At 40.6% G+C, this 27,422-nt stretch overlaps 1 protein-coding gene across 1 annotated transcript; it reads left to right on the top strand.

The window, feature by feature from the left end:
- On the top strand, window positions 1-25,996 carry LOC135195511 (uncharacterized). The gene is made up of 2 exons (XM_064221741.1): window positions 1-243; window positions 20,087-25,996. Exon 2 carries the CDS (start codon window positions 20,140-20,142, stop codon window positions 24,532-24,534), a length of 4,395 nt encoding a protein of 1,464 aa, XP_064077811.1. The 5' UTR covers window positions 1-243; window positions 20,087-20,139; the 3' UTR covers window positions 24,535-25,996.
- The last annotated feature ends 1,426 nt before the right edge of the window (window positions 25,997-27,422 follow it).

Below are 27,422 nucleotides of genomic sequence, written 5' to 3'. Positions count from 1 at the left end.
CATTGCCCGTATAAAATACTCTATAATTACAAGTTAAATATTTAATTTTGATTAGATACTTGACTTGGGGAAACATGAGAGGTTTTAGTTGATTTAATTAAAAATTCGGGCGCATGGCATTATTGGAACGGAAAGCGTCGCTTTCCTCTTACAAGTTGCTCCTCGTGTCGTCAGCGTGACCTCGTAATCTTGCCAATTTTAATTCAACTTGCCGGATGTTCATTTGAAATTGAAGTAAATTTGGTGAGTATGTTTCACAAATGTTTGTATATTGAAAAAATACTGAGCCGTATGTTTTGAAATTTTAAGTTTTTTTTTTATTACATGTGAATGAAATAAAAATGGTTATGAGCCGGCTCAAGACTACCTATACCCCCATAGTTGTTAATGGTTAATTAGCCAGTCTAGGTTGGTTTGGTTAATAATGGTTATTGATATTTATACCACCATTATTAAAAGCAAAGAATCTCTCCTTCAGTTCAAACTAACTTGCTGGTTCCTTAACCTAAACGGAATAACGACCGGCTACTTGAATGCCAATCAAGGCTAGGCTAATGTGCCGAATGGAAATTACTCTTATTTAGGTTATTTATCCAATATCATATTTCAATTTAGATATATCAGTTTGAAGAGTTTTGCAACATTCAGTCAAACGAAAGTAGTAATCTGCTTTTATTTCAAAAATCAGTTGGCCTAGGGTACAGAAGAAAGCTGGGCCACATGGTTACGCCGCCATTGGCTTAGTTTTAGTAGGTTTAATGTTTTTGGTATTTTTTCTTATATATGTAATGGCTAACCAATATTTCCATATATTTTAGTAGGCTAGACTGAAATATTAATTTTTCGATTAAATAAGTCGCTTCTGCTGGGCTACTAACTGATGCCTATACTGTTTTTTTCCATCTATCCAGCCGCCTGTGGTGTTTGTGTATGGTAACACTGTGTCCCGGGCTTTAAATAAAATCCCATTTCGAATATTGAGTGTAATTCGCATACATTAAATTATTAAATCTTTTCAGTTGCAAATGTACACCCAAATATCCTTTTATTTACCGACAATTTACACATAGCGTAACTATTTAAAGCCCGGGAAGCAGTGTTACCATGTGAAAACACCACAGGCTGATGGACAGATGAAAAAAAACAGGGTATAGGCATACGTGGTATCACACTTCACGAATTATTCGTAGTCTCGAGGGAAAAGTTCGTTTCTGGTTTGATCATCTTTACCAGACTTTTCATTATGTCTTTCAAATCTTCGTTAGTAAATAAGGCTAAATAGTACCTATATTTCATATTCATGATTCTTGCAAACTAGTATTTGTCTTGCAAACTAAAGGAGATTCACATCAACCGATCACGGAGCTGGAAACTCTCTCGAGTGTGTTTACGAGGCAGGATGTATGTTCCACCTCCCCTGAGGGATCCTTTTGAAAGATGTATCCCTCAGGAAAGGTGGAACATAGATCCTACCCATGTGAACTCTCGAGAGACTGAGTGTTTCTAGCCCTGTGGTTGGCTTATGAACAGCCAATCAGGAGCGTCATAAGGGACTGGCCCAGAAATCAAATGCACGGTTGATTTGAAACTACTATAGTTAGTATTTGTCTTGCAAACTAGCATTTATTACTATATATATATTGAGGATTTTCTCCGAATTTCAATTTTACGAAACACTGAGGGGCATTGGGTCCCCTAGGGGCTAGTACACTTACTAAACAAAGCGAACTTAGTACCTACTAGCCCTTTTGGAATTGGAGTTTGGACCAGAAATTAACTTTTACCATGTTAAATACGGAGGCCTAGGTGTTAATATGTTTTCCAGGAATATATATAGGGTAGAACACCACGGCAGGCCAACCCTCATCACGGTGGACGGGTCTTATTCACTCTATATTTAATTGGTGAAACAAGAATACAATTGCAACTCTAAGCATACCATTTAAAAGACTGAAGTTTCGTCAACATAATGTGATGTATGAAAGCCCCATACGAACTAAAATAAGCATGTGAGCTCTTCATAAAATATGTTTTCAAGGCAGTTTTGAAATCCAATATGGCGGCTACGTTTTGCATGGAAGGTTCTCATCAGTGACGGCCACCATCTTTCCCCAGCCTTCCCAGCACTCATTTGAACAATGTTAGCGTATATATGTAACGTTTATTGATCTTACTCAAGATTGCAGTTGTAATCAGCACAATAAAACTACATTTTGTTGCCTATATTAGTGAAAGTATGAAACTTGTTATTCCCGGGGTTATGGTTGGAACTGAATTCATTCTTACCTTGTAATCGGTGGTTTTTATCCTTACTGCCATCACAACTGAAACTCCACAGTGCTTATTTGATTGTAATTATACACATTTTGGTCTTAATTCACTCCACAGTGCACTTGAACCACGCTGTGGTTCCTGGTTCCTAAGCACTCACTCCGCAAACACAGTTACGAGCAGCAGACGACAACACTGATTATGAGATGCAAAGCTTTATTCCCTTAATTGTTTACTTTACTCAATATTTAGTTTAACTTTACTTCAAAATGTTTATTTAATTCATGTCTATTGTCCCTTTTTTGCAACCAAATTAACCCCCAAAAATTACAAATGTTTCGGATGTATACTTACGAGCAGACGACGTGAGGAAAAATGACTCATCGTTGCCAATCTAGTGGAGCGTCATACATATGCCGATGCATTTACAAACTGTTTCGATGAATTCTAGTTGTCATAGTAATGCAGTAATGATAAAATTGCTGTAATATGTACGTATATATAATACAAATAGATACGCTAATTTCACTTATTTGCCCGGTTTTGTGTAAGTCTTATACCTAGTTTGGAGGGTAAACAAACACATACCAATTGACAACACATAAACAATTGAAGAGCGCAAAATGCCGCAAAGAATGCCGTAGTCCCCTTGAATAAGTGCTGGTAAGAGGTTGGTTTACGATTGTTGTGATGAAAGTGCCCCAGCGTCTATGGGTACAAGTGGTGTGCAGATTTAGCACAGGAAATGGGAAGTTTGTTGACACAAGCGACTCCGTAAACATCAAGAAGGCGTCAATCTTCGAAACCTTTTTAGTTGTAAGTAAAAATTTCTAAAGCGTTTTGGTGAGATTTCCACTGCCGTAGCCACCCTTTTCACTACCCTCTGTTTAAATCTTAAAATTTGGCCTTAATTTCTAACTTTGGAGAAAATACTTACTTCGAAAGGAGAGTAGAGGTCTTTAGCTCAGTTTCTCACCAACAAGAAGTCGCGACTGATGCCCATCTCCGGTGTCAGGACGCGTTATAATGTACTTTTTCGGAGGGTGGCAAGCGTTGATTGTAGGTGGCCTGTTTGGCCTGCTGTGATGTTTTACCCTATTTTTTTTAATACTCAAATTGTACCAAATTCAAGTTTTTGGATTTCCAACACACGTTAAATAGTGAAGAGTTGAAGATAGAGAGCATTTCAACTTGGAAGCACCCTAACCTAACTCACTGTCTGAATCTCTGCGTTCAGATAAAATATCTTAATTCGAACAAAGTCTTAATTCGGCCAAATCAGTGACCGGCTACTGTGAATCACAGCCAGGCTTATATACATCAACCCAAGAGGTGCTGCTTGTCGCTAAAAGCTACGTCTTTTATGTTGTGTAAGGTCGACAGAGATATTGTTGATGCTTTATTTTTAAATATCTTGACAAATTAATTCCTCCTTAGCTGTGTTTGAGTGACGTCAACAGTCTTGCCAACCATTCAACCCACCCTTGAATATAAAAGATGCCAGAATTCTCTTTAATCATAGGTATAAAGAGTAAAATTGCAAACCTCCCCTTAAGTGGTCTAATAGTCCAGGGAGGCTTTTGTATCTTAAATTAGAGCAATGGTCAAAGATTTTTATTGATCTTTGTTATTTTCCAGTTTCTTTTTGATGATGGCTTCTTTTAGTGAAGATTCATTATCATACAGTTATTTAAATAGAAGTATATTTTATTATTGATTATTTGCAATAAAACTTCTTTTCAGGCATGTAAAACGTTAGGTGACGAGTTAAAAATTTACCGAGAAAATATTGGTTCTATTACAGAAGTCTTTAAGCAGCGTCCCCCCTTTGCACCTCACGGGATAAAATGTGCATTTTTTGACCAACATCCATGGAATCTTAACTGTTTTTTCTCTCTCTCTCTCTCTCTCTCTCTTTTTTTGGGGAACTGACTGCCTGAATCTGAATTTCTGCTAATTAACCCAAGGGGGTTGCAACTTAAGAACAACAGCAATATTATGCATGAGTAACTTCAGTAATGGAACCAATATTTTCTTGCTCATTTTTTTCTTTAACATTGCCTAATATTATACCAGATTGTAATCACCTTGTGTCGCAGATTAATAATTAAAAACTAAATATAAGATATTTTTGAAAACATTTAAAAAAATTGTTTTGGAGATAACTTTTTTTATAAATCTGCATGTTGTTTATGCTGTATGCAGTATATTCTGAGATAATTTCAAATTTGTTCATGACAATATTACTCCTTAGCTATTCAAGAAACGCTTAAAAATAACAAAATATATACAGCAGTTATATTAATTGGTTGAATGAGTGTATGTGTATGTTAACTGCCTTGTGCATAATAACTTAAACCATCGTTACTATTTGATGAAAATGAATAAGTATCATCATCAAAAGCCATTGTCACCAAAATTTACATAATTAAATCTTCTAACATTGTAATTTCGGATACGGAAGCCTCCCTGGGCTGACTGAAGGTTTACAACTATGCTTTTTATGCTTAAGAGAAACCTGGCATCTTTTATGTTCAAGAGTGAGCTGAATGTCTAGTGAGACTGTTGACCTCACTCAAACAGAACTAAGGGGAGGAACTAAATTTACAGCGACATTTGAAAATAGTGTCAATTTTACAGACGGGCCCCACCTTGTGGGTTAAGGTGTGTTTCACCCACCTCACCTTTACTACCCATGGGGTGGGGCCATTAGGGGTTAAGTAGTCTCATCCCAATACCAGATTGTATAGGAGAGATTGCATTAGTCGTTGGTTCCTTGCTCACTCATCATTGTACCACATAAGATGACTATATAGTAGATTCACATCAACCGTGCATTTGATGTCTAGGCCAATCCCTTATGACTCTCCTGATTGGCTGGAAACTCAGTCTCTCGAGAGCCCACTATGGGAACTCAAGAGAGAGACAGTTTCCAGCCCTGTTATTGGCTTATCAACATCCAATCAGGAGCATCGTAACGGACTGGACATCAAATGCACGGTTGATGTGAATCGACTATACAGTAGCCCCCCCGCATTCACGGGGGATGCGTACCATAACCCCCCGTGAATAGTTAGAACCCGCGAATGTTTGGAACCCCTATAAAAACGCTAAAAACACCCTATTTTGTTAGTTAAAACTCAAGAAAAAACACTAAAAATTTTCATACTTGGTTTTTATTAATAGTTTTATCACAAAAAGTGCATTTTATGATGAAATTGATTAAAAAAAATTTGTGGTTATTTCTCATAGAAAAATACAGCGAATGCACGAATTTTCCGCGAATAATGCAGGGAAACGTTCCCAAGAGAAATCCGCGAATCCGGAGAACGCAAATACGGGGCCCCCACTTTAGTGCCCAAGTGTGTCTGTACATCCATTTGGCCCCTAGCTGCACTGGCTACTTGGTCTTTAACTTTACCTCCATTCCAACATTAACTGGTTGATCACCTTGCTGTAACTTCTCTGAACTATTACATACTTCATAGTGCAATTGTTGGGTTTTCTCCCAATTTCACCTTTAAACCGAACTGTACTTCATTTATTTTCTATATCCAACCACTCAAACTCCCATAAGGGTGCGTTTAGTGCCACCAGTGTACCTCACTTGGTGCACCGTGGGCATTATTTAGTTTTTTGCAGCATCCCTTGAGCCCCTAGCTGTACCCTGTTTCATTCATTTTTTCCGCACCTCCATTCATATTACTTTTCTTCTCCCTGGCTTACCACCCTCTCTCTAACAGTTGTTTCACATTGCAACTGCAAGGTTTTCCTTGTTACACCTTTCAGACCTTCTCACTGACAGTTCTCCTTTCAGTCTCAGTGCTTGGCAATGGGCCTAAATTCAATAATCCAATCCATATAGTATCCCGTAGGGGAGTAGTGTCATCATCGGACCTCATGCGATGCACTGTAGGCATTACCACCAGTTGGCTGATGTATCCAGCGCTGACCAGCAACAACAACAACAACACGAGGCTCTTGTTTTGGCTGCTGAGAGCCCCGCCCCCATTGCCTCAACGTCATCTGCTGCGCAATCATCTGAGGTTTTTTCACCTTCACAGTTACACTCGCAGTTGATGAAAGTAATAAAGGACAATGAAAAGGGAGTATATGATGACAAATTCTTACTTGCTTGGTTTCAAACCAGGCAACAGAGTCATTTGGTACTTGATGATAGCCTCACCTCAAGCAAATTATACCCTTTTTTTTTTGTGGGGGGCCGTGTTGATGTGGGGGACTTGGTGCCAAAAAAAAAAAAAACTAAGAACTATTAAAAAGAAGGAAAGGCATTCTGAATTAAGCGCAAGTGAGTATTTAACATTTGTTTGTATCATGGTTTTGCTCAAAGATCAGTTTTTTTCCACGAGTGCCAAAAAAAAAAACACTTCTTGACCTTTACGGCCATTTTTCTCAGTTTTCGCTTTTTTTGCACTTCAAACGCTAACTATTTTTTTTATTTATAGACCAATTTTAAAGTTAAATATACCATTGGAAAGAGGAAAGAAAGGCAAATATTTTATTGGGTCTAGATTTTTTCTTAGGTTGACGAGGAACTCGTGATAACCAAATCAACAAAATTTTGGGGGGAAATTCCCCCTTGCCCCCATCCTAAAAAAGCAAAAAATTGAAAAACTGTTCACAACATTGTTTTTCCACTATGATATACTTTCTGTTTATGAAGCCGCATTGCAATAGCCCTAAAAATGAAGGAAGAGTTACATTTTTAACACTTTCATGTCCAACTGACGTAATAGTACGTAAAAATACTCTATCCCCTATCTATCCAACTGACGTAGCGGTATGTAAAATTTACAGAAATTTTTCGTGCGTGTGGTAGGGTCATCTCTCTCCCCACCACCACCACCACCACCACCACCGCCACCACCGAGACAAGCGATTTCCATAGGCTAGATCATACCTTGGACCGTGTATCTCGGGTATCAATATGCCAGCAAAGTTGTTTCTGTATTGCGCTCTGTTTCTTACCCTCTTTTCTATCAATTTTTTCACTGGCTGGACTTAATCGTTTTCCATTGATTTATATGTCGATATTTAGAGAATTTTATTGGCTTTCTCATTAAAAATTATTCATTTGCCTGACTCATAATTTTGGTACGAACAAAAATATGATTTTTTTTTTTTTTTTTTTTAATAACTTGCATTTTTTCGTATTTAAAGGGCTGGGACTCTTCTTCTGACTATTCCACCATAAAATACTAACATTTAGAAAAAAAGGACAGAAAATGAACGTTGTTGGCATAAAATTTATGTTTTGTTCATGCCACTTACCTGACAGATATATATATAGCTGTATTTTCTGAAGTCCGACAGAATTTCAAAACTCGTAGCACACGCAGTGGGCGGGGCGGCCAGGTGGTAGTACCCATTCCCGCCGCTGGGAGGCGGATATCAGGAACCATTCCCATTTTCTATTCATATTTTTTTCTGTCGCCGGTCGGTAAACTACTGTTTACAGACCTCCGCTCAGGATTTTTTGGATTTGGCTCGCATTTAAGTATCTGATTGTCTTTTGGTATTGATTTTGGATTGTTGGATTGGCATACGCGATAGTGGACCGTTTTTTGACTTTGGATTGGCTTTTTTGTAAACGTGATGTCTGGATCAAGTGCAGTGAGTTTCAGAGTGTGTGTGAGGACTGATTGTAAGGTGAGGCTACCGAAATCATCGGTAGACCCCCACACAGTATGTATGAGTTGTAGGGGGCATAATTGTTTGGTGGATAATCGGTGCAATGAATGTGAGAGATTGACCGATGATGATTGGAGAGTGTATGAGTCCTATCGGCGTAAATTGGAACGCGATAGGATCAGGAGGTCTTCCTCCAGGAGTGGTTCTACCAAAGGTAAGGGTAATAATTCACCTGTATTAACACCTGTAGAGTTTGCATCTCCTAAACCTGTGTTGCCTTCGGGCTAATGCTCTCTCTCTTATTTTGGAGTCTCTACGCACTCTGGAGACCAAAGTGAAAGCCTTGGAAACTGGCTCAGTTCAAGTGTGTGATCGTGCCCCTAGTGTTGTGGAGGGGGCGTCAGATCGGCCCCATAATGCCTCTAGGCCTAGACCTCTATCGGACTCCCAAGACTCAGGGAGAGGGTATGTCGAAAGCCGCAAGAGGGTTACGGGGGCTCCCCACCGATCTGGCGTCCCTTCGGCAGGCCTTGTTGCAAAGTCCCAGGCTGTCAAGGAGCGCGCACAGGCGCGCATCCTTAAGGACTGTTTTTCGTCCTCCGAAGCGTCCTCCCCGCGCAAGGGGTGGAGCGCTCGGAGAGACACTCGTCCGCTGAAAAGGACGTTTCGTGTTGAGGACGCTTCACGTCCTGTATCGCCGCTTTCTTCGGAGGACGCTTATGACGCTTTTCCTCCTCAGAAAAGAGGTAAGATCTCCTCCGATGAGGACGCTGGGTTGCGCGCACAGGCGCGTATCCCTGAGAAGCAGGTAGCTGTACCTGTGAGAAGGAAGGAGGCGTCCCCTCGCCCCTCGTCTTTTCGCAGGATCAGTCCTGCTCCCTCTGTTCGTTCCTCTCCAACGAAGAACATTCTTTTGTCCCTTCAGGACCAGCTATCGACGCTTATGGCTCAGAGGACTCGCCCAGCAGCAGTCGAGCCTAAGCGGAGGAAGGACCTTAGACTGCCCGTCAAGAGGACGAAGCAGTCTCCTTCTCCCTCTCCTCGTTCGTCTCTTTCGCCCTCTCCTCTCGTTCGTCTCTTTCGCCGATTGCGTCTCCTTCGGCGATTTGCCGATCTCGTTCGTCCTCTAAGAAGACGTTGCGTCAGGACGCTTTTGAAGACTCAGCAGGACGTCAGCAGGACGCTCGGCACGACGTTCGACAGGACGCTTGGGCAGGCACGTTTCAGCAGGACGCTCTTCAGGACGCTTTGGGGGACCTGGCCAAGAAGAAGTCGTACTTCAAGACGCTGGTTGCGCGCACAGGCGCGTATTCTGGATAACATGTCTTCCCTTTCGTTTAAGAAACGTAAGGACGCTTCTCTTGCAAGTGAGGCTGCCTCGGGTGTCGCTAAGGACGCTTATCGCCGTCAGGACGCTCTGCCTACTTCGAGTGGTAAACGTCACAAAGAAGACAGCCTAGATAAGGCTTCATCCAGTAAGCATAGGGGGTCTTTGATTAAGGCAAGACCCGACATACGTACGCCCTCTCCGGAGAGGCGGTCTCCTCTTCCGATTAGAGAAGGAGAGTTGAGTAGTCCTGCTGACTCTGTTGAAGAGGAACCTTCTGCTGCCTCTTCAATCTCGGATTATAAAGTTCTCGTGCGGCTGTTGCGTTCGTCCTTCGAGGACAAGTTCCAGCCTGCAGCTCCCAAGTCTCCTCCTTCGCAGTTTTCATCCTCTAAGACTGGTAAGACTCCGGAGTTTGTCGAGATGAAGACTTCGCTCTCCACTAAACGGGCGTTCAAGAAACTCCAAGATTGGATGGAACGAAGGAGAGATCAAGGCAAGACAACTTTCGCACTTCCTCCAGCTAGACTCAGCGGAAAAGGGGGTATGTGGTATAAAACCAAAGAAGACGTGGGTGTAAGAATCCCTTCTTCAGCACAAGGGGATTTCTCCAGCTTGGTGGATTCTCAGAGGAGGTCCCTTTTATCCACTGCTAAAGTGACCTGGACCCCTACGGAGACGGACCATCATTTGAAGGGTCTGCTCCGGACTCTTGAAGTTTTCAACTTCCTAGACTGGTGCTTGGGAGTTCTGGATCTGCAATCGAGAAGCCCAGAATCTCTCAGTCTGGGGGAGCTGTCCAGCGTGTTATCATGCATGGACAAAGCCGTCAGGGATGGTTCAGAGGAGCTCGTCTCTCATTTTGGGACGGCCTTCTTGAAGAAGAGAGCTTTGCTGTGCAATTTCACGGCTCGTTCAGTTACTCCAGCTCAGAAAGCGGATTTGCTTTTTTCTCCTCTTTCTAACCATCTCTTCCCCCAGACTTTGCTTTGGTTAAGGACCTTAAGCGACAAGCCAGTTTTGGCACAAGAAAAGGCAACGCAGGACCTCTTAGCCCAGTCCTCGAGACGTTCGGCAGTCCCTTCCACTTCTTCAGCTTTTGTTCGACCGCCGAAGAAGGTTAAGCCCTTTCGTGGGGCTCCTCCCTCGAGAGCAGCTCCTCGAGGGAGAGGTTTTTCACGAGGAAGAGCTTCTTTTAAATCAAAGCCTTCCAAGTGAGAAGCATGTCCTTCAGACACCAGTCGGAGCCAGACTGAAGTTTTTTGCGGGAGCATGGAGAGAGAGAGACACGGACACTTGGTCCCTCAAGATCGTGGAGCAGGGGTACAAGATCCCCTTTTTAGATCTTCCTCCTCTTTCTACGACTCCCAGAGACCTTTCTCCATCCTATCAGGGAGAGAAGAAAAAACAAGTTTTATTCGATCTTCTTCAACAAATGATCGAAAAAGAGCGGTGGAACAAGTCGCGGACCTGGGGTCTCCAGGTTTTTACAACAGGATTTTCCTAGTACCAAAGCAGTCGTCAGGTTGGCGTCCAGTTCTAGATGTAAGCAGGCTCAATCTTTTCGTGGAAAAGACCAAATTCACGATGGAGACGCCTCATTCTGTTCTGGGAGCCTTGAGACCGGGCGACTGGATGGTGTCCTTAGACTTGCAGGACGCGTACTTTCACATCCCGATCCACCCTCTTTCAAGAAAGTACCTAAGGTTCGTCTTAGACAAAAAAGTGTGGCAGTTCAGAGCTATGTGTTTCGGCCTGACCACGGCTCCAATGGTGTTCACCGTAGTCATGAAGAATGTGGCGAGGTGGCTACATTCTTCGGGGATAAGAGTTTCCCTTTACCTCGACGACTGGCTTATCAGAGCGTCGTCGAGAGAAAAGTGTCTGAAGGACTTGCAGTTCACGTTAGCCCTAGCAAAGTCCCTGGGACTTCTTGTCAACCTCGAAAAGTCGCATCTGACCCCGACACAGTCCATCGTGTATCTGGGGATTCAGATGGATTCAGTGGCTTTTCGAGCGTTTCCGTCCCAGGAACGTCAGCGGCTTAGGATTAGAAAAGATCTACGGCCTTCTTAGGGAAAGAAACTTGCTCGGCGAGGGAATGGATGAGTCTGCTGGGTACCATTTCCTCGCTAGAAAGGTTTGTTTCCTTGGGAAGACTGCACATCAGGCCTCTCCAGTTTTTCCTTGCGGACGAGTGGAAGGCTAAGGACGATCTCAATGCGATATTGAGAATATCTCTTCCAATAAAGAGCCATCTAAGATGGTGGTTCGACCCACAGAAACTACAGGAGGGCTTGTCCCTAAGTCTTCTGAGCCCCGACCTAGTGTTGTTCTCCGACGCTTCCATCACGGGCTGGGGAGCAACACTAGGAGGGAAGGAAGTGTCAGGCTCCTGGAGAGGGGAACAGGTAGCCTGGCACATAAATGTCAAAGAGCTTGCAGCAATCTTTCTGTCTCTGCAGTTCTTCGAAAGGAGTTTGAAGAACAAGATCGTTCAGGTAAACTCCGACAATACCACAGCACTCGCTTATTTGAAGAATCAGGGAGGAACACACTCCAGAACTTTGTTTTTCCTGGCGAGGGAGATTCTGCTGTGGGCGAAGAGAAGAAAGGTTACGATCCTGACGAGGTTCATTGCAGGAGTGCAAAACGTCAGGGCCGATCTTCTCAGTCGTCGGGAACAAATCCTACCGACGGAATGGACCTTAAACAAAGACGTGTGTCGAGACCTTTGGAGGTTGTGGGGACGTGTCCTGGTCGACTTATTCGCGATGTCAAGGACCAAGAGACTTCCTCTTTATTGCTCCCCGGTCCTAGATCCAGAAGCGATCGCTGTGGACGCGTTGCTTTGGAATTGGACGGGTCTAGATCTGTACGCCTTCCCACCATTCAAGATTTTGGGGGAAGTCATGAGGAAGTTTGCGGCCTCAGAAGGGACGAGGTTGACCCTGATCGCTCCGATGTGGCCAGCGAGAGAATGGTTCACAGAGCTCATGTCTTTCCTTGTAGACTTTCCAAGGACATTGCCCTGGAGGAAAGATCTACTCAAACAGCCTCACTTCGAAAGGTTTCACCAAAACCTCTCCGCTGCTTTCGAGCAATCGCAAATGCAAGACGTGCTTCTACAAGAGCTGTTTACCAATCGAAGTGGGCTTCCTTCAGGGCATGGTGTAAAAAGGAGGGAGTTTCCTCTTCCTCGACCTCTGTGAACCAGATAGCTGATTTTCTGCTCTTTCTCAGGAATGTGCAGAAATTAGCAGTCCCTACCATCAAGGGATATAAGAGCATGTTGTCAGCGGTTTTTAGGCACAGAGGCCTTGACCTTTCTGACAACAAAGACATTCATGATCTTTTAAAATCTTTTGAAACTTCGAAGATTCCTCAAACGAGACCTCCTTCATGGAACCTTGACGTGGTTCTTAAGTTCTTAATGTCAAGTCCTTTCGAACCTCTTCAAGCAGCGTCTCTTCGAAACTTGACAAGGAAGGCTCTTTTCCTAACTTCTCTGGCGACGGCTAAGAGAGTTAGTGAAATACAAGCTTTTAGTAATTTAGTGGGATTCAAAGGAGACAATGCTGTCTGCTCTTTGAGCCGAACTTTCTTGGCGAAGAATGAAAATCCTTCTAATCCTTGGCCGAAAACTTTCGAGATCAAGGGTATGTCAAGTCTGGTGGGCCAAGAACCAGAGAGAGCCCTGTGCCCTGTCAGGGCTCTCAAGTTCTATGTACATAGAACAAAAGAGGTAAGAGGTCCCTCAGGTAATCTCTGGTGCTCTGTGAAGAGACCAGAGTTACCTTTATCTAAGAATGCTGTTGCTTTCTTTCTGAGGGACGTCATTAAAGAGGCTCATTCATCTTTCCAGAAGACTGATTTGAGCCTCTTACAAGTGAAAGCTCACGAAGTTAGAGCTGTCGCTACCTCTCTTGCCTTCCAAAAGAATATGTCAATCAAGGACATTCTTGATTGCACCTTTTGGAGGAGTAACTCAGTCTTCGCCTCACATTACCTAAGGGATGTGAGAACGATTTATGACGACTGTAATTCACTTGGGCCATACGTTTCTGCAGACACAGTCTTGGGGTCTGGAAGTAGCTCTTTCCCTATCCCTTAGTTAGGTTTAGGTTAGTTTTATTGTTGTGTTTTTAGGTTGTGGTGAGTCTTATGTGAAGATCTCCCATCCTTTAGTTAGTTTTAAGGGGTCTTTGGATAGTTGGTCAGGTGGTGGTCAGTTGCTTCGTTGCCCTCATATGTATGGCTCGATGGTCTTGTCACGTTGAGGTCACGTACCCGTTGACAGATCATCCAGAGCGCACCAGCATACAGGTCTCCACCTGGCTGGCAACTCTGATTTAAGCAAAAGCAGGCTTAAGTGACAGTAATAATAATAATAATAATAATATGTTTTATTTCAGCTCGGGGCCATATACATTGAGTATACAAGATACAGACAGTAACATACACAATCTAGATACATGAGATATGATAAAATAGAAAAAGAAAATGAATAATCGGCACTTATCCATAACATAGCTGAGTAGCATAAAGCTAGTAATCATCATACTGGTAATAACAGTAATAATATTGGTGAGAAAAAAAAATGCATTGCGAGTAATAACAGCTGGTGCACATATTATATAACTCAAATTTCAACTAGAGACCTTAGGTGGTTACAGTAGTCAGGTCCAGAGGGCTTAATACATAAATTAAATGTAAATAAAACTTTAACTTGATAGGAATCACAGTAATAATGAAAAATTAAAATATCAGCTATAAATGTAATAATGACAAAAACTGCAGATGACATCTTGCCAATACAGAGATTAAGTCCTTTAGGGGACAAAGGCCTCATTTTCCCATCTTTCCCACAATTTAGATCTTCTTGCTTCACTCCTTAGGATGCTTTGTATGAGCGAGTTGCTGCTGTTTCTCACTCGGGTTACCAGACTGGACATTGTTCGCCTAACAATGATTTTTAAATTGTCCAGGTGGTTTTCAATGAACATCTGTGTGGCGGAGTGGTAGCGGGGAGTGTTTGTGAGGCGTCTCAGAATGTCATTGTGCACAACAGTGATGCGTCTCAAGGTCTCTTGGGTATAGTTCGTCCAGAGGGAACACCCATAGATACTGTAGCAGTACGAGCGGAATAGAAGCAGTTTCACGTCTCGGTGACAGAAGGCAAACCTCCTTGCAATCATGTTGCCAGCTGCACATAGTTTACGACGCCTCTGTTCAATGTCTGCCGTATCTTTTAGGTCGTCGGTGATAATGTGACCCAAATACGGAAATTCGTGCACAAATTCCAGCCGATGGTTTCCGAGGAAAATTTGAGGTTCTGCAATATGCTTAAGCGATCTCGGGAGCAGCGACATACACTGGGTCTTGGTTTCGTTGTAGATTATATCAAATTCCTCTGCATATTGGCGGCAGGTGTCGATGAGTCGTTGGAGACCTTGCACTGATGGGGAAATCAGAACCATATCGTCGGCGTAACAGAGGTTGTTTATAGTTGTTTCATTGACGGTGCATCCGATTGGGAGCGAGTTCAGTTTGACATTCAAGTCATCTGTGTACGTATTAAACAGGTAAGGAGAGAGAATGCCCCCTTGCCGGAGCCCGTTTAGGGAGCCGAAGGTGTAAGATAACACGTTACCCCATTTGACACAGAATTGCTGTGTGGAGAACCAGCAATGTAAAATGCCAATTAGGTACAGGGGTGTGCCCCTTTTATGCAGCTTCAGGAAGAGCTTCAGGTAGTTTACTCTGTCAAATGCTTTTCTCACATCTACAAAACAAAGGAAAATAGGAGAGGCTGATGATAGGTAGTAATTAAGCAATTCTTTCAGTATGTAGATGCAGGTGTCGGTTGAGTGGTTTGCTTTAAACCCGAACTGGTTGTCAGTGGTGTGTAAAAAGGGGAGAAGTCTAACTAGAAGAACAGACTCAAGTATCTTCGATGCGATCGTTGTGATTGCAATCGGCCGGTAGTTGCCAGGGTCAGCTGCATCCTTTAGCTTGTTTTTGATTAATGGTATCAAGTGAACTAAGAGTAGGGAGTCTGGAAGAAACCGGTGAATTATGCACGCATTGAATAGGGCAGCTAGCAAAATGTAAATTATCGGATGGCAGAGTTTGAAGGCCTCTGCAGGAAGACCATCACAGCCGGGCGATTTATTATTAGGTAGGCTGTTTATGGCATCGCTGATGTTACCTGGCGTAATACGGTCTGCAAAATGAAATTGAATGTTGTCAGTAAGGAGGTTATCTACATCCCTTCGGGAATCTTGATCATTTATGCAATTCAGGATATTGTTGAAGTGATCGCCCCACATACTTGCAATAGCTTCGTCTCCGACTGCTTCCCCTACTCTCTGTGATAGCTTTTTAGTTTTGGGATTTAAAGACTGGATATCTTTCCAAAGACGAGGATAATCACCAGATTCTAAGTTTCTAGACATTGCATCGGCTCTTAGTTGTTTTTCATTTAGCCTGCAGTGCTTAAGAGCAAGTTTGAACTGCGCTCTCGCCTGTCTCATTAGCAATGCAGTGTGCCCTTCCCTGGGGCTACCATTTTGCCTCCACAGTAAAAACATTTCTCGTGAGTATGTATACAGATCTTTAACCAAGTCATTCCATCCAGGTATATTACGAGAATTACCTTGACGAAATCTGTAGGCAGTCCTGCCCGAAGCAAGCAAAGCGGAGATTATGTTCGAATAGAATTCATTCAGATCCCTCTTGTGGTGGTCATTTCTACAATTTGTGTTAGTACAAAGTAAGGCGTCTGCCGGTTGAACTATTGACCGCAACCTGGTTTCCGTGGTCGCCCTAAGTCTCTGGTTTTCTGTTGGTTTTTAAAATCCCAGTTTACCGCTGGTGGTCGATCAGTTAGGGGGTTCACGGTAGGGAGGGTTGGGGTACTGAATGACACCTGTAATGGGATGTGATCGTAGCCCGTTGCAAGATCATAGCGAATATTGCAGGTCATAATAGAATCATGAAGTTGTGGAGATGTGATGCAGTGGTCCAGCCAGGAAGTTGTAATAGCGTCCGCTCTATTATGTACATATGAATAGGAGGAGGGAGGGAGGAGCATTACATCGCTAATTGGAGAGCATGATTTTGACAGAAGCGAGTAAGTTCATTATAAAATTGTTTTGTGGGGTGAGAATTAAGGTCCCCGATTATACAAATATGATCAGCAGGAGAATCATGAATAATACTGTGTAATTCCCCTAGGATCATGCAGTAATGATCAAAATTATTGTTATTTTCCCATGGCATATAAACATTAATAATTAGGATAATCGAGTTCCCTACTGTCACTTGAAGCCCCAGCAATCTGTCACTCCTGTAGGTCATCACCTTTATCGTATTGTCTAACGATTTGTGCCACAGGAAAGAAAGGCCTCCTTTCGGGCGACCGGCTAGGATTTGATCTGTAACTTGCATCGATGAAGTCGAGAAGGTTCTGTAGTCTTCATGAATTGAATCGCATATGGCAAGGTCATGTGGCCAGAGGAGCGTTTCTTGCAGTGCAATAATGCCTTTGAAGTTTTTGCAGAACATGTTTAGAAGAGGAATGTTCCGCTTGAGGCCAAAGATATTCCAAGAGATTATGTTTAATGTATCCATGACTACTCACGAAGATGGGAGATGAATGCGCTGATCATTTGGGTGGATGGGGGGTTAGCCAGGGGGAGTGGGCAGTCACTCGCCGTGGGGGGTTGGCTGGCACTTGCGGTGGAAATGACCCTGGTTGGAGTGTCAGTAAGTTCCCCTGGGGGTGGTTGATCCCGGATTAGTCTGTATCTTGAAACTAATATATTAGGACCGAAATTCTCGCCTTTAAGAACGTCGAGGTGTTGAAATAGGCAGGTAATCCTGTAAGCCACTTTATGTTTAATCCTGCATGGGATTTCGTGAGAGATGAGTGGGTCAGAGCCAGTGAGAAACTTGACTCTCTCCACTATGGCATCCAGCGTCACCGATGAGCGCAGATTGTGAATTACTACGTGGCATCTCTTCTCAGTGTCGGGTGAGGTGAAACACGAATGTTGGGCTCCGGCTCCAGCGGCCAAACGGGAGGTTCTTCTCTTCTTTCTGCTTGTTTGTATCTGCCAGCCGCCAGACCCCTCATGATCAGTTTCATCTGCATCTACGATGGGGGGTTGGGGGGGAGAGATAGGGTGGGGAGGATTACGAGGGCTAGTAATCATCACCGGGGATATATCTTCCACCGGAGGCACTGGGGAGGGAGAAGAGTTTTGGGGGTCAACATCCGCTCGGAACGGGGCACTTCCGTGTTGCTGGGAGGCGAGGAAAAACTGGATGCCGCATTCGTAGTAGTCTGGTGGCTATCTGTGCGATTGTCTATCGATCCCTGCAATCCTTTGATCGCATCCCAGATCCGTGTGAGGTTATTTGATTCCACCTTTTTAAGGCTGATTATGGATTCCTGTAGTCCTTTGATCACGTCCCAGATTCTTGATAAATTATCATTTGTCTCCTCAATTTTTTCAGAGTTTTTTCCAATTATTTCTGAGAGAGATTTTACTGTTTTGAAGGCATTTTCTGCAGTGTGGTACACCGCTAACAGGTGAGGAACCAAGATGTATATCATCTACTTAATTTAAGTTTCCTAAAAAATCCTATTCTGTCTCTTCCCACCATCCGAAGGTGGGATTCAGCTATATATATATCTGTCAGGTAAGTGGCATGAACAAAATGTTATTGTTATTATACAATTAAGTTTGTTCATACTTACCTGGCAGATATATATAATTAAAGTGCCCGCCCTCCTCCCCTCAGGAGACGGGCATTAATAAAATATGAATAGAAAATGGGAATGGTTCCTGATATCCGCCTCCCAGCGGCGGGAATGGGTACTACCACCTGGCCGCCCACTGCGTGTGCCGCGAGTTTTGAAATTCTGTCGGACTTCAGAAAATACAGCTATATATATATCTGCCAGGTAAGTATGAACAAACTTAATTGTATAATAACAATAAAATTTTTGCTGAATTCTTGAAATTATTTTTTCGCACTGTCGAGCGCTCCCAGATACCTCAGATATCTGGGGGGGACAGTGCTCAAAACTAAGCAGATATGAAAGTTAATTTAGTTTATTTTTTCTTATTTTTTCAATAAAAACCAAAATAATCATTCGATCACAAATTTTTTTTTGGAACATCACCTTATATATATGTATAACATATAAATTCATAAAAATCGGAGCATTATTTCTCTTTAAGCGGACCCCCCTGTAAGGATAACGCTTTTTCCCTATTTTCATTGTATCCAATCATCAAGTCACATTGTTCTTACTTCCATCCGATAGAGCGTTCCACGGCCTTTCTGCCGATGTATAACACATTCAATTCCATTATTTGTACGCCTTAATATATTCAAATGTATGTTTGTAAGAAAACAAATCTCCCGTCTCAAGTCATTTCTGTTCACGGTGCGAGTCTGTACTACTTATCTGTCCGCACCTGTCTAATGTCAACCCAGTTTGTCCGTAAATAAATCATCAGTATCCCAGCTACCTGTCTTAATCTCTGTGGTACTCACACCCCTCTTAAGGTTCTTTGCAGCATGCCTTTGGCCCCAAGCTGCAACCACTTTTTTTCCTTTTATTGTACCTCCATTCATATTCTTTCATCTTACTTTCCACCCTCTCCTAACACTTGATTCTTAGTGTAACTGCAAGGTTTTCCTCCTGTTACGCCTTTCAAACCTTTTATTGTCTGTTACCATGGCTGAGCATCACTTATATTTTTAGCTGAGTTTTCATAAATCCAGTCTGTCCCTATGTTGAGTGTAATTTAGTGTAACCTAATCCTACATCTATTAAGATCTGCATATAAGATTCAGCTTTAAACAATGACTTTGTCATAATCATAGATGTAAGATATTAAATGTCATAATAATGATAGATGTAAGATATTAAATGTTGTCTGCATACGGATACTATTGAGAATTACTGGCAGAATAAAGTGGCTAGGATGGAGCTCAAATATGTAGGAAACTGCACAGTTTGTAATAAGAATCTACAGTAGTTTTTAATGTAAAGAAATTGCTAAGTAACACAAACTGACTAGATAAAATACAGGAAGCAGCAAATAGAATAGTAATTTCATTAGTATATGGAGAGAGGGGGAAAAAAAAGTAATGACAACCAAATTGATAAGGATAAGATATATTTTACTGGGACAAGTGTTCATAGTGGCCAGCTAGATGTGAGGTTTGGAATTCCAGCCAAAGAAGTGTGCGTTTCCAATATGACTTTTATAATCTACCCATAAAAACAGGCCATGTCATATACTTTTTAGTAAGTAGTAGTAGTAAATAATGATAATAGGAATAGCAATTGAGCCAACCGTCACTGCAAATATGTTGATCTTGAGGATATATGTATAGTTGAAGATTGCTTAAACTAGATATTTCATTACACAAAGACTAGCATAAACTTGAATAAGCAACAGTATTGCAAGAGGCCAAGATACAGCATGTGGGGCAAGCAGTATATGCCCCTTTTCTAGCCCAAAGTTGAAGGAAATAAAATATGTAAACAAGTAAGAGTTGAATAGGGAGGGACTAGCCTACTTTATTTTTTACATTAAGGAAAATCTTCATAATAAAAGGGTTTGCGAGATGGCGTAAATTTGGTTTTGACAATTACATTGATACGGTATACTGTCATTTAAAAAAAAAAATTATTTTCAAAAGTTATTCTGACTATACGTACTATTTTTAAAGAGAATTGACATGTAGGTGGCTTACACTGATGTTTTGTAAGGAATTAATGCTTAAATGTTACTTTATTTTTTGCAGATGAGCTGGATATACATGTTCAAGTTTTTAAATGTCAGTTTTAGTACTGTAAAATGATGAGTGTAGCTACAGGCTTGAATTATGACTGTGAGATTTGTAACAAATCATTTTCAAGGAAGGCCAAGTTATCCAATCACCTGAGATGTCATGTAGTGGAACTGAAAGAGGAAGACCTAGATGGAGAAGACTTCGATGAAAGCCAAGATCTAGTAGTTGATTTTGACCTGGAAGCTGTTAGAAATGAAACCAGCTTTGAAGTTTTCTCAAGAAATAGATCTGATATGCAGAGATGTAGGTGTTCCTTTTGTGAGAAGACTTTTGCAAGAAGTGATCTTTTATGTCATCACATGGTGTTGTCTCATTCGGAGGAAGCACTGAAATGTAAGATTTGTTGTAAAGTATTTTTGACACAGGCAAATTACAATTTTCATAAATTGGAGCATTTAACAAGAAGAAATGGTGGGAAAGCACTTGAACATCCATACACTGGTAGTGTCTCTCGGTACATAAAGTTAGAGGGGAAGGAAGAAGTGACCCCTTTAGATTTTAAGTGTCACTTATGCACAAGGAGCTTCAGCTGTTATACAAATTTATGGAGTCATGCTTGGGTTCACACAGATGAAAAGCCTTATGTCTGCAGTGTTTGTGGAAGAGGGTTTGGACGACTATATAGACTGAGATATCACATGGCCTTCCACACCAATAGTAAGCCATATAAATGCGAAGAATGTGGAAAGGGGTTCAAACTGATGGTGTTTCTCAAAACCCATCAGAAAACTGTTCATGGAGGTGCGATGACCCAGAGGTCTGAAAGATGGTCCAAATCTTTTGTTGTTCAAAGTAAAAGTATAAGTAAAGTAAAGTCTTCAGATTTCGATGGTAAATCTAAAAACTGCAAGATGAAAAAGACAACTCTCATCAGTCGGATATTTAAACCATTGGCAACCAGAATGATAATAGAGTCAAAGCAAGTTTGTAAAGTTTCAAAGAAGAAACCTAAAAAACTTGATCATTTGAAATTTTCCAAAAATCAGAGTTGTACACTGCCAAAACCAGTAGTAACAGTTTCCAGAAACAGTGTAAAAGCCATTGCTTCAAGACATAGCAGTAAAAAAGTATCTCTCAGCAAGCCAAGTAACTCTGGAATAATTGAAAGAGGAATTAAAGTAAGAAACAAAAGTTTTAAAGGTCATTGTGCAGACAACAACTTTGCTTGTACAGAGGCTTTTGACCTGGATAGTGAGACTGTAGATCTTAAAAACTTTGTGGCTACTAAAGCTGGAGAAACTGCAAGTAAAACACTTTTGGGAATTACAAAAGTGAAGCGCTTACATTTCAGAGCTGCAGAGAAAAATATAAAATTGATAATAAACAATGAGTCCAGTGGTAAAGAATTGGATAAGTTACTGGGAGAAAAAAGTGCTTCTCAGCTTAGAAAAATTTCAAAGACATCTGATTTCGCATCAGGAACTTTAGTGAGAAATTCAAAGATACCAATGCATATTCAAATGCAGCCAAACAAAGAAAATTTAAGAGGAAATTTTATAAGCACAAACCAATCCATTGTTGGAAAAAATATGCAAGCAGATTATGGACATAGGAAAATGAAGACCCAAGTAACTAAAAACAAAAATGTTAGTTGTAGCCCGAGTAAGTTTGAAGCATTGTTTGTATGCAAGGTATGTAAGAAGAGTTACAGGCACAAGTCATCTTTGAATAGACATTTTAAGAAGTCATCACATGCCCAATCTAATAATTTAAAGATCCGGTTCCCAAAAGGTGACTCATACAAGTTGAATTTTTCAGACACAAGAGACAGTGGTAATCTAAAAAAAAGAAAGGATGTAAAGATTTTGCAGCATCTTTTGCCTAAAGTAAGAAATGAAGCCACCAAGACCATAGTAGATATGAATTTGAAGGTAGTACAAAAACTTCATGAACAAAGGGAAGTTTTGGATTATGGGTCAAGTAGTAGAGTGGTTTTACAAATCCCGGATGATGAGGGAAAACCACAAATACCGGTTGATGAGGGAAAACCACTCAACCTGAGTATGAAAAGATCTGACATCTCTGGGAAGAGTTTACAAGGGAAGACCAGACTGCATGTGAAGGCTGGGAATGGTGGCCAAAATATAGGGAATAAAAAAGTTGCTTTTCATCCTGATTTCCTGCAAAACATGAACCATCGAGAAAACAGTGACGCTGTTTCTTCAAATCAGATAGGGAAAAAGTCAAATTTTTCTGTTGAGCAAGCCAGGACTTACAACCAAAGCGTAATTGAAGTACACTACTCAAGTGAGCCAGTTGAAAGTGCAAGTAGTAATTTAAAGATGCATGTGAATGACACTGGAAAAGATGTTAGTTTAAATATTAATGGGAATCAAACTAAAGCAGATAGCTACAGTGAAGGAATACAGAAAGCTAGAAGTAAGACTGTTAATTGGACATCAGAACCATTTAAGGGAATAGATTTGAGCAAGAACATAAATGACCAAGTCACTACTACATGCCTTCAGGAATGTGATAGTTCTATCAAGTCAGGTAGACCAGGTTATGAAATGAAAGATCGTGTGCATTCTGAAGTGCAGACCTCTTCTCAGAATAATCCTGCCAAACACAGTGAACAGAAGGTACAATCCACCAAATATCATTGTCAGATATGTCTAAGGAAGTTTAAACATGCTTATTCATTGAAGCGCCACTGCCTGAAGCAGGTGTGTACAGGTGGCAGAAAAAGATTCGACAATGAAGGTGGTAACTTCCAAGTCGGGTCTGAAAAAAGATTACCATTGCTACCACAGGAAGTAACGAAAGGTGATCAGGCCTTGATTACTCAAGGCCAGCAGGTATTAAAGACCGACAACCTACTGAAATCTGAGAGTTACAAGCCTCAGGTTAGCAGTACTATGGGTAATAAAGCATCCTCTGAGAGGGAGCAATTGAAGAAAATTCACTCAAAACTACTTATGGAAGCATGCAAAAATTCTTTGCCAAAGCAATGTAACAATTTCAGGGCGTGGGAAGAAGAGGGTGCAAATAGACAAAATACCGAAGGACACGTTTCGTCATCCTCTCAAAACTTTTTCGTAAAACCATACAAGTGTTACAGATGTGATAAGCGCTATGCTACCTTCTACTTTTTTCAGAAGCACATAAACAAAAATTCTTGTTCAAGTTATAAATGCCTCTTTTGTCAAAAGAAGTTCAAGGATAGAAGTATTTGGGAACATCACATGAAAGTAGAAAGAGCTGTAATTCAGAACAAAAGTCTTTCTTGTGCAGGATGCAAGACTGTCTTTTGTAGGCCGTCTGATCTTGCCAAACACATGATGCGAAACACTTGTCCACGATGTAATGGTGAATGCTTTTGCAGTTACTTCCTTGACTTGCATGAGGAGTCAGGCAAGTGTAATACTGGTTTGCTGGGAGATGCAGGAGGGAGGTGTGGATGTCCTTCAGGTAGTGTTGGCTGTCAGACATGCTACAATAGGAATGATGAACCCAAGGAGGAAACCTCCTTTCACCTTGATTATTCATATGGTAATTTAATCATTGCAGAAGATGCAAGTGAATCAAGTGATACATTTAATAATGAAACTGTGGAAGCTAATATTACATTGAGAAAAACTGTACCATCAATGTTCCAAGATGGTTTCACAAGTAATTGTGAAAACTCTGTAACTGGAGAGGAAAGTACGAGAAATGGTAGCGAGAGTCAGAATGGTATTAGGGATGATTACAGCTTTGGGAATGGTAAATTTATTGTGAATTACACAGGTGCTGGAGGGGGAGTAGATGCATTTCAAGGTGACAACAGCAGGAATGGTCTTATGTATGGCTATGGCTATTTTGAACCTAGTGCAGTGACATTGCAGGATGATGCACACACACCTGGTGTGTCTGATATTGATTGCCTAATGCCTCAAGTAACTAATCAGCACAGTTTGAGTTATTATTCACAATTTCTGAATTATCACTGCCATAATTATTCATCTCCGCTTCAAGGACTGACAACAGAAAAAGCCAGACAATTTGTGGATAAGGGTGGCAAACAAGCAAATGGAGATGGTAAATTGCTTTTCTCTCCTGAATTTTTTGGGGCAAATGTATCCCATGAAGCAGTCAAACATTTTCTTAACTCAGAACAGCAGAACTCAAATATGACAACGAATGTGTTTGAAAACGTACCTAGTGGAAGCAGCCAATTCAGGGTTTTGGAGAGCATAGATTGGGAAGGTCACTGTTCGACTGAAAATCCATATTACATGCCTGTTCCAGTTCAAAATGCTACAGTCTATGATGTTGAAGGGTGCAGGGTTGCTGGAAATGGAGAAACTCCTAATTATGAGAGTTTTGCACCAGTGAATGTGTGTCTTCCAGGTAGCAGCTCAAATGCCAATCCAAACCTGTGCGAGAATCGTCACTATTCTTCTCATAGTGGCCAGTAGATGATGTGGTGGAGTATTTCACTTAAAGGTGTTAATTTTGTTTACCATTAAGGATCAAGTTTTTGGTACAGAGTCATGGTTTGAGGTACAAGGGTACAGCCCATTATTTTTTTGCCATTGTCAATAGAGAGGGTCATTGATGATATGAAATTTCATTTATTAGTAATCTGATATTTTGGCTGAGCCGTAGGTGTGTAAGTGTCTGCAAATTATCAACTTGAAGTTAATTTGATGTACCATTGAGGAGGAATGAATATTTAATGTAGTACCAAGTGTAGTATTTTTTTTTCTTTGCTGGGACAGTTACTGCATCAATTTTATAGTAGTATTAGTCTTAGGTTGGGTGCCAGCCCATACTTTTTTACCTTTGTTAATTGAAAGGGTTATTGATTAGATAATTTCATTTATTAATTTCATTCATTAGAATTCTGATGCTGTCCTAGCCACAGGGCCTCAAGTGTGTTGTTTTTTATCTTTTTCTGATGAAATTTATCATATATTTTTTTATTCCTCGAAGCTTATTTTTGCACTTGAATGAAAGGCTTGCTGGATTTTCATTATTGTTTTATTGAAAATATGTGCAATATACATGAAAGGGTTATTGATAAGGTAATTTCATTTATTAATTTCATTCATTAGAAATCTGATGCTGTCCTAGCCACAGGGATTTAGTTTAAGTGTGTTAATTTGATCTATTTTCCTGATGAAATTTATCATTTATTTTTTTTTTTCTCAAGCTTATTTTGCACGTGAATAAAAGGCTTGCTGGATTTTCATTATTGTTGTTTTATTGAAAATATGTGCAATATACATGTTTTTGTTTTATTATTGCTTATGCCTGTTTTTGTGTGAACTTTTAAGATGATTTTAGTTGAGCATTGCTTTCATATGCATTATGATACCTGGAATTTGATGGCATTATAAGTTCTCATAGGAAATCTTGTGACTTTCTCATTTGCTTTTTTCAGTAACTGCATTCCTATAATGTTGAGAACTTTGTTCAGTACTGTTATATTTTGCTAATGGAAAAAATTGAGAGGCTAAAGAAGTTTTTATTTTTTCCTTATTTTGTTGCACAATGCATTGAACTGTTATTTAAAGTAGTACTGTTCAGTGTGAATTAAGCTGTATTGTTCTCTTACTGTTTTTCCCCCAATAATTGATGTAGCGTCAGGTCATTTAGCATTTTATTTGATAACCTATGTAGGAATGAAATTGGCTTATTAAAAGGGGAATGAAATTGGCTTATTAAATATCATAACTACCCCACCTCTTGCGTAGTTGAAAAAATCCATTAAATATCATTGAAGTAAATGTTTGAATGCTGAATGCTGTATTGAAAATGTCATTTTGTAGCTTTGAGATCAAGAAAGGTAAACATTTAGTAGTGCCTTTTAAGGCTGACATAAAGCTTTGTTCCTTCACATTTTCAGGTGTGCAAATTATAACCAAGTTGATTTTACCTAGCACCTTTTTTTAGCAGTAACCTTTAGTGGCCTTAACATTTTATTCTGTAAAAAGAAGAAAAAAATGTTATGCTCATTTTATTTGTCTAGGAATAATTTCATTATATCTAAATGCATCCTCTACTCGGCAACAATTCAATCTTAAAGCATTTTTTTTTAGTGCCGTTAACAGCATTTTGTAGTGCCATAATGTTGCATGAAATTGTCGTGACAACGGTGCTAACAGCATGAAGAGGCATTAAGTTAACAGTGCTTAAATTGTTGTAACTAGATGCAACATAAAGTTGGGGTGCCATAACCCTAGTTATGGCTCTGAGAGTGCTGTTAGAGCAGCGCTAACAGTGAAAAACCAACTAACGGGGGAAATAAACTTCAAGCCTGGCACTGGAACAGATATCATGCCTTAATTTGAGGAGGCACTACTTAATATCAGTGTTTAAGTGGTGTGATTGATCTTTGCCGTGTAGAGATGCTCAATTTATTTAATTTTCATTAAGGAGAGGAATGTTTTGTATGTCAAAAACATGTGGACCAACTTCCAATTTATCCCATGCAGAGCTAAAAAAAATAAATAAATAAAAAATGTTTCTTGGGCTTTCAAAGATGACTGATAATAGTACATCATCCTTAAAAATGAAGTTATAATGAAAGGTATGACAATATTTTTATCTAAATTCAATGTTCAGGCATCCACTAAAGCCTGCACTATCCAGTGAATGTTATACCAAAGTTTGTTGCTTTAGTTTTTTGGCTATTCAAGGAAGTATCTTGCCATGTGTGAAAAGAGAATCCTATAAAGGTTGCATGGCAATATCTTAAAACACCTGACTATCTAAACAAAAGTTTTCATTTCATTGGTGTCGGTTAATAATGTTCATACCGTATAATATAAATGGCATTAAGAAGTTCTGGAAAACCAAACTTGAGTTTCTTTTGGTCTGCTAACATTTTATTATTAATTTCTCACAATATTCATTGGCAAACCAGGGCTCCTTCATACTTGTGCAAATTCTTCAGATTTCCCAAGTATGACTAATGTAACAAAGCTAATACATCTTCAGGTATTGTTTCCTCCCTTTTTTTTTATGTCTAATCCAAACAGGAGCTATTAACAGTCACTCCCCAGTGTCTCCTCCCTTCTTGTGTACACAACATTTAACGATTGAAGAAGTGAATATCTGTGTCACTACTTCAGTGTTATTGTGTGTCCAATTCCTTTGACCGCTAAATTCAGCTGACCTCTGGTTCCAACTCAAGATAACTTCTTGCTTTTTGCCTGCAGTTCATTCTCTTCGGAGAGCATTCATGATTACTCTATGAAATAATTTATAAAATACGTGACACCCCGTCTAAAATTACATTTAACTGCCTATTTTCATCATTCAAGCAACAAAAAAATAAAAACTTCTTTCAGGGATCCCA

The sequence above is a fragment of the Macrobrachium nipponense genome, chromosome 16 (genome assembly GCF_015104395.2).
Source record: "Macrobrachium nipponense isolate FS-2020 chromosome 16, ASM1510439v2, whole genome shotgun sequence".
In the NCBI taxonomy this organism is placed as follows: Eukaryota; Metazoa; Arthropoda; class Malacostraca; order Decapoda; family Palaemonidae; genus Macrobrachium; species Macrobrachium nipponense.
This window is presented reverse-complemented; position numbering and strand designations above follow the sequence as displayed.

Bases quoted from the DNA above. Each gene is read 5' to 3' on its own strand.
- LOC135195511 (XM_064221741.1), top strand. From the start codon at position 20,140: ATGATGAGTGTAGCTACAGGCTTGAATTATGACTGTGAGATTTGTAAC.